This window comes from Haliotis asinina, chromosome 9 (assembly GCF_037392515.1).
Source record: "Haliotis asinina isolate JCU_RB_2024 chromosome 9, JCU_Hal_asi_v2, whole genome shotgun sequence".
Taxonomy (NCBI): domain Eukaryota; kingdom Metazoa; phylum Mollusca; class Gastropoda; order Lepetellida; family Haliotidae; genus Haliotis; species Haliotis asinina.
Window position 1 is genome coordinate 9207702 of NC_090288.1, and position 13677 is coordinate 9221378.

The window sequence follows — 13677 nt, forward strand, 5'->3', positions numbered from 1 at the left end:
CACGAAGATGCAGTATTTTGCGTCTTGGAAGACTATAAGCATAATTTTTTCAGTAAGATTCAGTGATGTGCTTGTCTTACATTGTCAAGCTTGCTGTACAATGGATGTGTAATTTGTCTTCTCTGCCAGTAAGATGGTGTGGTGTGCTTGTCTTACACTGTTATTCTAGCTACACACTGGATGTGGACCGGTGAAGGTCAGGAGTAGAGTGGGCCTTCAACAACCCATGCTTGGCATGAAAGGCGGCTATGCTTGTCATGACTGGCAACTAACAGGACTCGCTGACTTGGTTGACACGGCATCGGTTCCCATTTGTGTATATCAATGCTCATGCTGTTGATCACTGGATTGTCTAGTCACTCTCACTGGATGTTGCATTTGGTTTTTCTTTCAATAAGATGCAGTGATGTGCTGGTCTCACATCATCAAGCTTGCTGTATGCTGGATGTGTAATTTGTCTTTTTTGCCTAGTAAGATGCTGTGATGTGCTGGTCTTACATCGTCAGTCAGGGGTACACTGACCATGTGATGTGGCTTCTCTTCCAGTAAGATGCAGCGATGTGATGGCCTTACATGGTCAGTCTAGGTGTACACTGGCTATGTGATGTGTCTTCTCTTCCAGTAAGATGCAGCGATGTGATGGCCTTGCATGGTCAGTCTAGGTGTACACTGGCTATGTGATGTGTCTTCTCTTCCAGTAAGATGCTGTGACACGCTGGTCTTACATCGTCAATCTAGGTGTGAACTGGCCTTCTCTTCCAGTAAGTTGCTGTGATGCGCTGGTCTTACACTGTTAGCAAGGTGTGTAATGTTTGTCCTCTGTTTCAGCTACCATGTTCCTCAACACTCTGACCCCAAAGTTCTATGTGGCGCTGACTGGGACGTCATCTCTCATATCTGGGCTGATATTGGTAAGCTATTCACCTGACAGAATTGCTTCAACATACAAGCTTTATATTTACATGAGGTTTATGGACTTATTACCATGCGTCCCTTCATAGGAAAAAAAATAGATTACCAATTTCATGTGATTCTGAAAAGAATTGTTAGATGAAATTAGAAAATACATCGTTTCCTAAGTTGTCTGGGCAGAGAGAAAAACGTTGCTACTCAAGTCCACATTTGTGAGAGTGTTCCCTGAATCCCTGAATGTCTAACTGAAGTTCTTAACTCGAGTGACCTTGTGCACAATTCTTTACTTCATCTTTGAGTCAAACCCAAATGTGCAAACTATATCTAAATAACAAATTTTTAGATGTATGTAAGTGGACCCAAGAGAGTAAAATGCACTGAATATGCAAAGACAGTTTGCAAGAACAACTATGTCATCAAATATCTGAGACCTTAAGGAAAATTAAATATCCTTTCTTACAAAGAACAGGCCATCTTTATTGAATGAAGGGATGATGGGGTAGCCTAGTGGTTATAGTGTTTGCTAGTCATGCTAAAGATCTGGGTTCAGTTCCCCATATAGGTACAATAAGCCCATTTCTGGTGTTCCCTGCCTTGATGTTGCTAGAATGTTGCTGAAAGCACTGTAAAACGCATTCACTCACTCACCCATACACCCTCCCACTCACTTACTCACTCATGGAATTTTGCAGGACTGTGCTATGCTCAAGAATCTTGTGAAGTTAGTTTCGTATTGTTGGCCTCAGAGGCTGACATACTCATTTACTTCAGGCTACTTTTTAAATAGATTTGTTTGCCTTTTAAACTTTTGGTCAAAATTTCGGGATTATTAAGCATGGTTTCATGGTTAACTAATTGAAACTCCATCTGTTTGACTTATCGAACTGTTTCAACCTAATATTTGTTTAGCCTGTGTGTTTGTTTTCAGTCTGCATGAACTTGAGGTTATTAACTTTACACAGATATTGGTCCTCAGTGATTTTGATATACTGTGCCAAAAAGTAGATGATATTTTATTTAAGGTGAAATTGCAAATGTCTGGCAATGAAAGTAGGTGTTTTACATGTTAAAAACATTTCAGAGGAAAGTTCCCAAGCACAGTACTGTGATGGTCATGAGACATGGGATACCATGCTCGCAGTGATGTAGTAGATTTACCTCTGTCTTCAGTGTTTGTTTTCATGAATCCAAATTTAAAGGACACCTAAGGCCAACAACAGATTAGTCAGAACAATGACTTTGAGCAATCAGTTGCAAACTCCAGATCGGAGACTAACTACAAATGGTGGATGCCCAGACCATGGAAAATAATCCACAAAGATCGCATTTGTGTGCTTGATAAATATCCACATGATGGCATGATAGCATGATAGCCATGTGCATTGTGTGAAATAGTTTTCAAAGTTTGTTCGCTAGTCGGGCTAGGAATGAAAGTTACTAGCCCACAAAATAATTCACCAGCCCGAAATGTGAATGTAGAACAAAGCAAAGATTACAAAAAGTTATAATACCATCATTTATTAGACCGTAATCTTGCATAATTAAATAGTGTTTTATAGCTTAACACATCAGAGAGAGTGGTATATGTAAGGAAGACCTCAGGAAAATTTGCTACCCAGTTGGGTTAGTGACTGTGGAGATGTACTGGCCTCACTTGGTTTTTACTAGCCACGTGCTATTATCATGGCACAACTTTTTGGTTGTCATTTGAATCAGAGGCATCTCTGAAGAAGGGAACATGAACCCTACCATGTAAGCTAGTGATATGTTTTCAGATGAATCGAGGTCACTCACTCTTTCACAGCCAAAGGAATATGTTTGGAGATGTTTTACAGGGTATTTTGCAGATATCATAATTGTAGGGTTGGTCCATACTGGTATGCAGTCATATCAATGGCTGGCCAAACTGGTCTATGGCAGAGTTACAAACTACAGGGACAACATCACTGCACCACTCCTGCCACAGTAAAACGTCCATGTCATGCAATGGCCAGCATGTTGTCCTGACTTTTTGACCATCGAGCACATGTGCTACATCCTTGGCAGACATGCAGGTCAGTGTAAAGACCTTAAAGAACTCAATGCTACTCTCACAGATGTGGAACAACTTGAGTCAAGGTGACCCTTTTCGACTCATCAGAAAAAGGCCTGAAGGTTCATGTCTAGCCATCAGGGATGTTGTGCCTGATGTTAACAATGATGGCCTCAGAATGCAAATTATAAATTTGACCTTCAAACTCTTTTACGAAGTGGTGCACCACCATCTCATCAGTCCAACCATTAGAACCCATTACATCTGATAGGCCGTTCCTCAGCAGATATGATCAGACTTATGGATCAGAAGCTATGTCTAAATGATCTCCATTGTCCCTTTTTTCGCATAGGACGTGTAAGCCTATATGTCCTTGTGGAAACCATACAGACATTAGAACAACATGACCATTAATGCTAGTGAGTTGACCTCAAGTAGTCACAATAAGTTATCAAGGCCATATATTTCAACTTGTTTACAAGACTGACTTCAAAAAATTAAAAATCGTAATTGCATGTGAAAAAACACTTGATGTCGAACTGTTTTGCAATTAAATGAAATTTTAAAAAAGCAACATTTATCACAGCTGTTTCCAAGAAGTGTGATTCAGGTTATCTTTCAGTATCCTGCCATGACATATCCATGATTAGTGTGTGCTATTTAGTGAATGTAAGGTCCAAATTTGGTTAAATCAACTAAAAAAACATGGTTAGAAACAATGGAAGCACATTTTGAAGAGTTCCTCTACCAAAGCTGACAGCTGGTCATGTTGTTCTTGCTACAACTCTGATCCACATATACACGTGGCGGACTGTCCATGCTAATTATTGGCCCTGAATGAGTTAAGACTATTGATTGGACGTCTGAATCCTTCGCTGTGGCCACAGGGAGACGCCAAGATGTGAACTTTAAAGTGTATCTCGCACATTGCAGTGGTGGCTTGGCCTGGATCAATAACCTGTCAATCGGTACAAACATTTAAATCTACCAGGCTCACTCCATGCAGGCTTAATTTGGCCAATTTAAGATCGTGATGACTTTACTTGCAAGTGTTTTGTTCTGTAGATGCAGGAACTGGGAGCAGATTGACATCATTTTTGTTTAATTTGGCTGACATCAGTGGACCTTTCTGGGAGAATATGTAGGGCTCTTGTGGACTGGTTTCATGCCTCTTTAAAGGTTACATGCAACGTAAAACACAATTTTGCAGATTCTGATGCCTTTCGGTATGCATTTACCGAAACAAATCATAAAAAATGCCAATCCAACCTATAAAGTTGAAAAAAAAAACGCGATGAAAAAAAAGCCCACGAAATCGGAGTTCAAACGTTTCACTAAATTCCCCCCAGCGCTGGGGGGAAAACTGGTTCCAACAGATGTGCTGCGCTGCGCATGTGCAGTGAATAGGTTCGCGGAGCTTGAAACAGTATGCATGCCCAGCATCTGAGGTTGTGAGCAGTAGTCTAATCTTGGTAGTGTACACAAACAAGTAAATAATCTACTCGTTATGTAAAAAACCTTGTTGATTGTGGTAAGCAGTCTCTGTCACAGAGAAAGCTCATTGTCTGGTTTATTCACACCTATATGTCTGTCTGCCTGTCTGCTAAAGGCAACATGCAATACACAGCTTCGATCATTGACCACGTGCAATTTGAACTTAACACCTATCAGACTATACGACATAAAGAAAATAAGTTGATTTATGACTCGTGCACCCAAGTCCCGTGTCTGCCACATTATGTAATTATGCACGTGTGATACACATAACATGTATTTATGTCTGTGGGTTGCAAACATACTACATTCTTTTTTTTTCGGATGACTGGATCTGACGGAAACTGGTGCAAACTCTTGTCAGTTTCAAGTCCTGCTTTGTACTTGGACGAATGACAGATTCCAGTAGTTTATCATCTCTACTGACATGATTTTTGATTGGATCGAGCGCAAATTCGGAGAACATGTATTTTCCAAACCCAACATCTCTACATTCTTCATGGATAACGACTTCTTTTAGTGTATATGATTTTGTTTGACAACGGTGGATGAATCCATACTGAAACGACGCATCAAGTACACAAGAAGAAGTTGTTATCCATACAGAATCTTACTTTCTTGTGACTGGCAATACTTCTAAAATGCCCATCAAACAGATCATCTTTCTGTACACACAATGAACCGTCAGCATATCAGCAAATGAAACAGCCAATCGGAAGCCGTCGTTACACTTGAGTGCATATCCACCCTCTATGACTGGGTTCGGTCTCCCGAGGGCTTCGTTTCGGGGGAAGTAAGTCCAAGTACAAAATATTGCACTTTTGAATCGCGATCGTACGCTTATAATTTTGTTTAAATGTGTTTTAATTATGTTTGATTTTTTGGTTGCATGTGACCTTTAAGCATTATGTTGTACAGAAGAACAAAATCATCAAGTTAATGGTGATGAAAGCTGATGTGATGTTGGCTGTTAATGTTTGCTTCTTTGTCATGTTGGGAGCAAGGTTGCATGTGTATATGAGCTGACAAGCATCATAGCCAGGGTAAATCTAGACTTCAAACTCTTGACGGCATGAGGATCCTTGTGTGATAAGGGAAGTAACTCTGCTGACTATAAGGATCACAATGCTTTTGTGTCTTCCATAGTGTTCAACCCGATGAGATGTTAGTATAGAGAGCACCATATGTTGTAGGGAGTCTGGAAGAATTGGTAAAACTTCAGTACTGTTTGTAGAAAGGCCGTATATGGTCACAGCTGTCATTTAGAAAGATACTGAGATGTTCTAGTTGATGCAGTCAAAAATGGTGGTTTTAAAATACTTCATTTAAATGAACTTTGTCCTTTTTTTAAGAATGACATAACGTAGTTAAGACATTTTTGTTTTAAGGCATTGAAGAACAGATTTTGTAATGTTACTGTTTTAAATCTCACCCTTTCCTTTACTTACCTAAATAAACCTATGTATCTTTCATATCTGAACAATTTACGTTATGACAGACAGACAGACAGACAGACAGACAGACAGGTTTTATTCAGTAGTGAAGGCCCAGTGGCCCATAGTACACTTAATTTTTCTTTTTAACAAATATTGGTCACGTGACACGAAATTATGGTTTTACATGTAATTTAAGGATGGACATCAAATGTTTTATAAAAATGGCAGCTGATTTAATAGAGTCATCGTTATTAGATTTAAGTATTTTAAATATCGTTTGTGGGACATCATTAAAGCATTTTAAATACTTCCTTCAGCCGGCAGAGAATGCCTCACAATCTAATAATAGGTGACGTTCGTCTTCAGTTTTACCAGAAGCACAATAAGAACATGATAAATCTTCTAGTGTATTTTTATCTTTTCTATAATGCTGTGTTTTTAAGGCATGTAGAGAGATTCTAAATTTACAAAAATGTCTTAAAAGGGACTTATCATTAAGGACCCTAATATATTTTTCAGGTCCAAACATCGATTTACATTGTGAATAATGACTTAGAAAACTCGATGAATTTACTGATGCGTGCCAATTCTGAATGTATATATCTTTTATTCGTTGTTTAAATGCTGACAGAAACATTTTTATATCACCAACATCTTGCTTAAACCAAACATAAGAAAACCCACTTGAAAATAACACATTTCGCACACCCGAAGCCCAAGAATACTTTCCACGTTTGTCTAGGGATAATAATAATTGATAGCTTTGATACGGGTAGCGGTAATCGGGCATTCTTATATGACCCAGTACTGACACAAAACTTGGTGTTGAAGAAACACTTCTGTAGTTAAGTGAATTATCCTAAATTTTCCAGTTATCTGCAGTTAACTCACTAACAACTAGCAAAATCTGTACACGGAGTGTTGATAACTGTTATAGGAATGCCATTCTTGTAACATTCAGGATATACTTGTATTTAAAGCATCCATGCTTGTCATACAAGGCAAGTAACAGCATAAGGTTGTCAGGTTTGCTCGATTCGTTTATGCATGCCATCATTTCCGATTGTCATTGTGCTCATGGTTTGGTATGTTGTTTTCTCCCACTCTTGGCAGTATTCCAGCTACATGGCGACAGTCTGTAAAGAGTTGAGTCTGGACCAGACATGATCCAGTGATCAACAGCAAGAGTGTCGATCTGACCACCTCATCCCATTTAGTCACTTCTTAAGAAAGAATGCATAACTGAAGACCAGTTCTTAAAGGATCTTCTTGGGTTGATGTTTTCCCAGTGACAGTTGATATCTGAAAGTTAAATGAAAAGCAAAATGTCATAGTTACAGATATCTCTATTTTCTATTTCTGTCTGAGAGGCAGGCAGGAAAATAGGAAACAAAATCACAAATTTGTTCAAAATTGCATTTTCTTTTATAGTTATCATTTTTTCAAAATTTCATACAGTCATTTAAAGCTGAAACTGATAGTGGTTCCTCATTACGGGTCCATTAATCAATGAAATACAAGTCATCTCTTTAGAGCCATTGGTAATAATGGTAATAACTCGTGGTAATGAATTGGGGAAATTTTGTATCCAGTTTGGGAATTTATACTGACATTTGATGATATTTGCTTGCTGGAATATCAGCTCCTAAGCAGCTTGTTCCCATTAGAAATAGTACATGATGTTATTTTGTGCTTTGTTCATTATTCTAGAATCAAATTGTACCCCAAAAAATTGCATACACAGGGTTTTATGCAACACTTTAAAGATGCAAGTCCAGTCCATGCAGATGTATAGAAGGGACACAAACAAAAGCATGTGCTGTGTTCCCAGAATGCACAGAATATTCACTCGGTCAAATTCTTTTAAAGAAATATAAAGGTCCTAAATTAAAGTAAATACTGAATGTTAAAGTATACTATTCTACTGGCAAACAAGAAAAAGGAAGGATGACGAAATATGAATGCCTCTCAAAGAAGTTGTTTAATGATAGGTTGGACCAGCACAGAGAATTTGTTTATGAAAAGTAGACAGTGCATGGCAGTGAGCAAACCCATTTGTTTCTGAAAGGGACCCGGGGTAGAATAAGCCTTCAGCAACCCATGCTTGCCATAATAGGGCAACTATGCTTGTTGTAAGAGGCGACTAACGGGATCAGGTGGTCAGGCTCGCTGACTTGGTTGACACATGTCATTGATTCCCAATTGTGCAGATCGATGCTCATGTTGTTGATCACTGGATTGTCTGGTCCAGACTTGATTGTTTACAGACCGCAGCCATATAGTTGGAATATTACTGAGTGCGGCGTAAAACTAAAAAACTAAACTCACTCACTCACTCACTCACTCACTCACTCACTCTGAAAGGGCTCACTGAGCAGATGTAGTCTAGTGCATGTGCATGCATGATGATGAAATTGATTCCACCTGTAGTTAAACTTTCCTTACTGTTAAGACTCACACACTTCACCCATCTGAACACTTGATCATGGAGAACCTGGGGTCCCTTTGCTCACAATGGCAAGTGTCAGTGGCTGGCACTCATGCATACTAATACGGGTCTGTTATCAGGCTAGTGCTCAACTTATCCTTGTTTGCCAGTACACCATTTTATTCCTTTATGGGGCCCTTGACCCATGATGGTCCGGGGTAGAATAGGCCTTCAGGTGGGGGTCATGCCTACCTTTTGGTTGACCATGTAACTGGACATAATTGACATAAAAAGAAATCAGCGACTCTGACCAATCAATCCTATTAGTTGCTTTTGCGACAAGCATAGGTACTTAAGACCAGCTCTATCCCAGATCTTCACAAGAAAATTAAAATATTGCTGAGTGCAGCATTTAGCAAAAACAAATGACAAACTCCATCAATCCAACAGCAACGCTACTACTGTAAATGACTAACCCAAGTTCGATTCCCCACATTTGTACAGGGCATAAAGACCCTAGCTGGTGTTTCCATGATGGGACTACTGTAATATTGCTAAAACAGGTGCTAAACTCAACTCACTCATGTCAAAGACTGTCACATTGAAAATCCAGATTCTATTCCCCACATGGGCACAATGTTTGATGTCTCATGCCATGATATTGCTGGGATACTGCTAAAAGCAGTTTGAAAACCTAACCCATTCACCATACGAAAGAAAGGATGGTATTTGATGTAACTCTGGCTGGTGCTCAGCATAAATGTGACAGGTTTGCAGTCAGTTGCCGTGTGTGGCTTGGATGTTCACATTAAAATGTGGCGTATTTATTTGCAGCGACACATTCAAAGCAAAGTTCATTTTCCATCCTTGCCGAACGAGTCCTAATTTTCATGGCTGGATTACAGCACCAACAGTGGCTGTTATGATTGTTGCCCCTTCTTTGTCCCTGAGACTTATTGATCAGTCAGATTCCACCTCATGTATCACTTGCATTTGTTTCAATAAAATGGCAGTGCCACATCAGAGCTATTTGGTCAAATTAATCAAAGAAACGGTTCATATTCCCAGTCTTACAGACACCTCCTGCTTGTGGATGATAACAATTGAGATCATATTTATTCTGCAAAGTGTTAAGAAACTTCCACAAAAAGAATTAAAAAACCCAACGCAATATAGTTAAAAGGTGTCCCATTGAACCCAATAAGCATAAAAGCTGTTATAAACACTGTGGCAAGATGAAATAAAGGATGTTTTATGGCAGAATGTTGTGTCATGTGCCCGAGAACTTGATTGGACTGTAGTAAGGAATTAATATCAAACGTTCAGTTACCTGCATCACTAATTGCCATCTTGAGACTCTGAGAGCATGGTGGGCCTATCATGCTGTCTTTGATGTGCTTTTCCCACTTTGATAACCAAACCACGCAGTGAAGTCAAAGGTCAAAGGTTCCATGTCATTACCAAACGTGGAAAGTAAAGATTTTGAACATCCATCATTTAATATGTCACAGGTGACATTTCTCCTAATGTCATTGATTTTTACCACTGCTGCGCAAATATATGACATTAATACTCGTAAGCTCCAAAGTGACTATGTAGGTGATTTATTCATATACAGTTTCTTTTTGTGCAGAATAGATATCTTTAATTGCCCAGTTTCAAATGTTCTCGTAAATGGCATCGTGTTCAATATCAGCTTCTGAATCAGCAGAAGCAAATCCCCAGACCTTACCTGCACCCCCACGATTATTATCTGTGTACAAAGCAAGAGCTATTGCATCCATTGCTCCAGCAAGATAGCAATAAAAGACACAGACTCATAGACAAGCCAAGGATGGTCCAGTGTCATCGTGTAATGCCTACATGATATCACAAGGTCAGTTTTAATAATGGCCGATATCACCATGAAGCATTCCCTCATTACAAGGAAGCATCACGGAATACTGAATTGTTGGCTAAATACCAAACACAGTGCCAGGCTATTTCTGGCCTGTACTGTTGCCTCTTCAAATCGTGTATTGATTTTTCGGCCCCGACGCCAGACGGATGTATGAGTGAGCATTGCAGGGAGAGTGATGGCAGATGAACCAGAATGGCCGTCTGTGGATAACTTGGCCTTAGAGTTCTCCAAACAGCAGAGATTTCTAAAAGCTCATTTTGTGACAGTACCTAATTGTGGGGATGTCATTAAGAATTTATACTGATTGTGACAAGGGACAATTAGCCTTCATTAAGTCATTGACAGTTTTAGTATTGGTAAAAAGATGGTGAACAGTAGAGAGTTGTGTTTGGTTTTATTGTTCAAATGAAGAATGTCTTGTCAGGTTTATGAAATAGTACAATTAACTGGGATGATGTTTTGACATTTTTGTGTAGTTATTTAATCAATATTTTCAACATATACTATTCCAAATAGGTATGGGAGTATTACATTTTGCGAGCATGCCACTAGCCACTGCATGAGAGAAAAAGTAACATATATCCATGTAGATGAAACAGTTTCCAAAGGAATAAAATAAATCGTTAGATTTTCCATTAATTTCTTTCAAAGTCTATTTCCTCCTTTTCTTCATTATTTGTATTTTACCAGTCTTGTAAGTCCAACATCCCCTACTTTTCATGGTATATGTCATTAATCATTTATGTTTATTAATTTGTTCACTAGGTGGATTCTAAACTTCAATAACTACTTCTTGAATGTCTGTTTGTATTTATATATATTATAAAATATGGAAATTGACAAGAATGATGAACATGCACTAAATTTCTATTTAAGTAACTTGAAATCCTGTGGCTCTCATTTTATGTTGGAACTAAAGTGAATCAGAATTGTGTGAAACAAAACCAGAATTGGAATTCATATATTTCCCATCATCAGCCTAGACACAGACTAAGTTTCTCACTTATATCATCACACAGTTTTTGTTTATTTTCAAAGTACAAATATTCTTTTGCACTTGTTATCAACACTTTTGATATAAATATGAAATCATTATGGCAGAGATCTCTTAAAGATCACATATACTCTAGAAGATTACAAATACATAAATCATTTATTCTATTTAAATTAAACCCCATCATTAAAACTACTCCTTACCTTAAATTGACCTTTTTGACAACAGTGCATAATTTTCCCCTGCAAACAAAATTTCAACCAATCAGTAGGGAGCGCCCCCATCACATAATGCGAGGCATACCTATGTGGGTCGCTGTACTATTCATGTACATTTTCAGGGATAGATAATCCTGTTTATAGGTTTGTCTAACCTGCAATCTTGACAGTTGTTTTGAAATATGAAAGCTTTATGGCCATGACTGAAAATTATATTTAACTATGAGTAGGATCTAGTTTTGATCTTCTAACTTTATGAAAACAAACCATAATCTATTTGATTCTCAAACTGGCTTTAGACAGTGACCCATGATTTTAGAAAATGACAGTGCCTTTTTGCAAACATCCACCAGTCTGATAATAAATGCTATTTGGGATTGTTTTCATTTCAAAATCTGAACTACTTTCTACTGGCAATAAAAAATGTATTTGATTGATTGACAATAGGATTTTGCATGACATTGCTTATAGCATAACAATTTCAATCTTGGAAACGAGGTGGGTGTCAATATAATACTGCTTACAATATTATTGTCATTTCGACCACAACCTTGCTTCTGATTAAGAAATCGTTATGTCAGGAGTTGTGTCATTCAAAATCCTTTTGGTCATCAATCATTTACTACAACTAGGAAGTTGTTCAGATTTTCTTTTACTCGATGTAAGGATTTTCAGTTAGTTGTATATAAAATGTGTAACAAGCTCTTCAATTTGCTGATTTCTCGAAGTCAAGAAAGACACGTCAAATGCTCCCAGGTGTCAGTTGATGGTGTCGCCATGCACAGATTTCCATGGGACCCCTCATTTCGTGCTGAAGATGTTGTTTTTGAGTTCGAAGCAAGCATTATGGAAGCCTGTAGTATTAAATCAAGTGGTTGGACACCTTCCTTGCTTCCAAGATAGAAGATGCTGGTAAGATTTGTTTTCATGGAGTTATAAAATCAAAACTACTTATAAGTAAATGATTGATAACCAAAAGGTTTTTGTGTGACACAGCTTGTGGCATAAGGATTCATGCTCAGAAGTGATTGAAGTTTTGGTCGAAGAGACAATAATATTTTAAGTAGTATTACCCTAACATCAACTTTGTTTCCTAGAGTGAAATTGGTATGTTATAAGCAATGTCATGCAAAATCCTCTTGTCTAATATCAATCAAATACACATCTTACTACCAGGATAAAGTAGTTTAAATTTTGTAACTTGGTGAAAACAATCCTAAATATCATTTATTCTCAAACTTGCAGATGTTTGTGACAGGGTGCCACCATTTTTAAAGATTGTGGCGTCCCTGTCTAGAGTCTGTTTGAGAATCAATTAGATTATGGTTTGTTTTCTTCAAATTAAAAGATCAAAATTACTTGATACTCGTACTTAAATATGTTTTTGAATCATGACCAAAAAGATTTTGCATGACACTGCTTGTTACAGAACGATTTGTAGCTATTATGACAAGAAGTGATTTTGCAAGTGATAAGCAAACCAGGTGATAAAATTAAATTGCAGTAGATTGTGAAAGCGTAGATTGCATTTTTCAAAACAAATGTCACGATTGGAGGTTTAAACAGACCTATAAACAAGATAATCTACCCCTAGAAATGTAGATGAATATTACAGCAACCCACATACATATACCTCACATTACGTCACAGAGCTGCACCCCTCTGATTGGTTGAAATTTCATTCACAGGTCAGAGAATTGTGCTCTGTTGTCAAAAAGGTCAATTTAAGGTAATCAAATGTTAAAATAATTAGTTTTAATGGGGTTTCTTTGATAACAATGTCAATAAATGATTTATGTATTTGTACCCCCCTAGAGTATGTGTGATCTTTAAGCTATTTGACAGTCATGGATTTATTATGTAGCTGGACAGTTCTTCGGTAAAATATCCAGAATTTAGTGTCATTTGACTCTCACATCAATTCCATGATGGGTAGAAAAAACAGTAAACTACTGGAACTGTCTTAACTAGGAGGGATTCGTCCTGTATGTCCCCTGTAAAGTATTCTCCTCAACAAGTCCTGCAGAACTTATCACTTGATATGTATCATTAAAAAGTTTAGGGGATATTGGATTTACAAGGTTGATAAAATGCAAATGATGAAGGTATTTTAGGAGGAAACACTTGATGAAGAGAAAGCAATTGAAAACATGACAGTTTATTCCAATTCTTTGCAACCATTTCATCTGTATATGTTACTTTTTCTGTGCATTGGCTTTTGGTATGCTTGCAAAATGAAATATCCCATACCGTTTTTCAGTGG

At 37.9% G+C, this 13677-nt stretch overlaps 1 protein-coding gene across 3 annotated transcripts in view; it reads left to right on the top strand.

The window, feature by feature from the left end:
• The window catches only part of LOC137295573 (suppressor of tumorigenicity 7 protein homolog), a 64012-nt gene that overhangs the window by 22744 nt on the left and 27591 nt on the right, over window positions 1-13677 (top strand). For all 3 annotated transcript variants that reach the window (XM_067826980.1, XM_067826981.1, XM_067826982.1), the window contains exon 2: window positions 829-911. In XM_067826980.1, coding sequence (XP_067683081.1) covers window positions 829-911 — 83 coding nt within the window. The remainder of the gene's footprint in view (window positions 1-828; window positions 912-13677) is intronic.